Source organism: Sander lucioperca, chromosome 24, assembly GCF_008315115.2.
Source record: "Sander lucioperca isolate FBNREF2018 chromosome 24, SLUC_FBN_1.2, whole genome shotgun sequence".
Lineage (NCBI taxonomy): Eukaryota > Metazoa > Chordata > Actinopteri > Perciformes > Percidae > Sander > Sander lucioperca.
In genome coordinates this window covers 18,375,786-18,378,285 of record NC_050196.1, presented here as the reverse complement: position 1 = coordinate 18,378,285, position 2,500 = coordinate 18,375,786, and the positions used below count along the sequence as shown (strand labels likewise).

Genomic DNA, 2,500 nt, shown 5'->3' with positions numbered 1-2,500 from the left:
TGTGTGTGTGTGTGTGTGTCTCTATGTGTGTGTGTGTGTGTCTCTATGTGTGTGTGTGTGTGTGTGTGTCTCTGTGTGTGTGTGTGTGTGTGTGTGTGTGTGTGTGTGTGTGTGTGTGTGTGTGTGTGTGTGTGTGTGTGTGTCTCTATGTGTGTGTGTGTGTGTGTGTCTCTATGTGTGTGTGTGTGTGTGTGTGTGTGTGTGTGTGTGTGTGTGTGTGTGTGTGTGTCTCTATGTGTGTGTGTGTGTGTGTGTGTCTCTATGTGTGTGTGTGTGTGTGTGTGTGTGTGTGTGTGTGTGTGTGTGTGTGTCTCTATGTGTGTGTGTGTGTGTGTGTGTGTGTGTGTGTGTGTGTGTCTCAGGTACATCATGGCTGAGCTTCTTCAAACAGAACGAGTCTACGTCAGAGATCTTCAGGAGTGCATCGAGGTACGACTCATATAAATCAGCCAGAGTACTCAGAGTACTGCATCAGAGTACTGCATCAGAGTACACAGAGTACTGCATCATAGTACTCAGAGTACTGCATCAGAGTATTTCCTGACAGTAGTCCTTGTCCCTGCAGACGTACCTGTGGGAGATGACGAGCGGCTCTGAGGACGTCCCGCTGGGTCTCACCAACAAGGATGACATCGTGTTTGGAAACATCCAGGACATCTACGAGTTCCACAACAGGTCCTGCCACACACACACAACTACACACACACACACACACACACACACACACACACACACCATCTTCACCGTATTATCACTAGTACTCTTTGGGCCTCATGAAGCCACAAGTCAGCAACAAAGATCATTAGTCATCATAGAAAAAAAGCAACAAAAATGTTGGAAAACTGCCAATTTGTTTTGGGAAAAAGTGCCAAAAAATGTTGTAAAAAGTGCCAACATTTTTTTGTAAGAAGTGCCAATTTTTTTTGGGAAAAAGTGCCAAAAATATTGAATAAAGTGCCAAAAAATATTGAGAAAAGTGCCAAAAAATGTTGTTAAAAAGTGCCAAAAAAATTGTAAAAAGTGCCAAAAAATATTGAAAAAAAGTGCCAATTTTTTTTATAAAAAGTGCCAAAAAACATTGAAAAAAGTGCCAAAAAATGTTGTAAAAAGTGCCAAATATTTTGGAGAAAAAACTTCAGTTTGACACGTGGTCTAGACCCTGAATTCAACAGCTGCGTATACCAGTACATATATATTTATTGTGTACTCTGTGTTTTGCAGTATTTTCCTGAAGGAGCTGGAAAACTACGAGCAGCTTCCCGAGGACGTTGGACATTGTTTCGTTACCTGGGTAACCACTTTGTTGTTATTACCTGGGGATGTAAATAATAATAATGTGTATGTAATAACTGTTGCTGTTTGTGCTCCAGGCTGATAAGTTCCACATGTACGTGACGTACTGCCGAAACAAGCCCGACTCCAGTTTACTGATCCAGCAGCACGGGATGGGCTTCTTCCAGGTTAGGGTTATATATATATATATATATATATATATATATATATATAGAGAGAGAGATATATATATCTATCTTATATCTTCACAATTATTACAATACAGCATGTCTGTGTGTGTGTGCATGCTTGTCTGTCTGTTTTTCTGTCTGTCTGTCTGCGTGTGTGTGTGTCTGTCTGGTGTCTGTCTGTCTGTGTCTGTCTGTCTGTTTGTGTGCATCTGTCTGTCTGTCTGTCTGACTGTGTCTGTCTGTCTGTCTGTTTGACTCTGTCTGTCTGTCTGGTGTCTGTCTGTCTGTCTGAGTCTGTCTGTCTGCCTGCCTGTCTGTCTGTGGAGCTGCAGGTTGAGACATACGTTCCACCTTGTGTGTGTGTGTGTGTGTGTGTGTGTGTGTGTGTGTGTGTTTGCAGGAGGTCCAGAGGAGACACGGTCTGACCAACTCCCTCTCCTCCGCTCTGATTAAGCCGGTTCAGAGGATCACCAAATACCAGCTGCTGCTCAAGGTAACGTCACGCTAACGCCACGGTAACGCCACGCTAACGTCCACGCTAACGTCTGGTTCCTCAAAACACGCCGAGTGTCTTCTCTGGGAACTGACTGAGAAATGTGTGTGTTTGTAGGAGCTGCTGGCGTGCTGCGAGGAGGGGAAAGGCGAGATTAAAGAAGGCCTGGACGTGATGCTGAGCGTCCCCAAGAGAGCCAACGATGCTATGCACGTTAGCATGCTGGAAGGTAACACACAGTATCAGGGCTGTTACTTTGAAGTAGCTGTAGGGCTTTTACTTTGAAGGAGCTGTAGGGCTTTTACTTTGAAGGAGCTGTAGGGCTTTTACTTTGAAGGAGCTGTAGGGCTTTTACTTTGAAGGAGCTGTAGGGCTTTTACTTTGAAGGAGCTGTAGGGCTTTTACTTTGAAGGTGCTGTAGAGCTTTAAATGCACCTAAAAATCAAACGCTAATCTGACATATATGAAGATAATCCTTAACGTACCGATGCTGGAGACGTGGCGGTAACCGTGCTGCTGTGGTGGTAACCGTGCTGCTGTGGTG

The 2,500-nt window shown here is 44.3% G+C and overlaps 1 protein-coding gene across 4 annotated transcripts in view; it reads left to right on the top strand.

The window, feature by feature from the left end:
* LOC116055635 (kalirin-like) overlaps positions 1–2,500 on the top strand; it is a 62,324-nt gene that overhangs the window by 33,067 nt on the left and 26,757 nt on the right. For all 4 annotated transcript variants that reach the window (XM_035998356.1, XM_035998357.1, XM_031307656.2 and 1 more), the window contains exons 30-35: positions 363–429; positions 566–675; positions 1,222–1,291; positions 1,371–1,460; positions 1,864–1,956; positions 2,074–2,185. In XM_035998356.1, the coding sequence (XP_035854249.1) occupies positions 363–429; positions 566–675; positions 1,222–1,291; positions 1,371–1,460; positions 1,864–1,956; positions 2,074–2,185 (542 nt within the window). The remainder of the gene's footprint in view (positions 1–362; positions 430–565; positions 676–1,221; positions 1,292–1,370; positions 1,461–1,863; positions 1,957–2,073; positions 2,186–2,500) is intronic.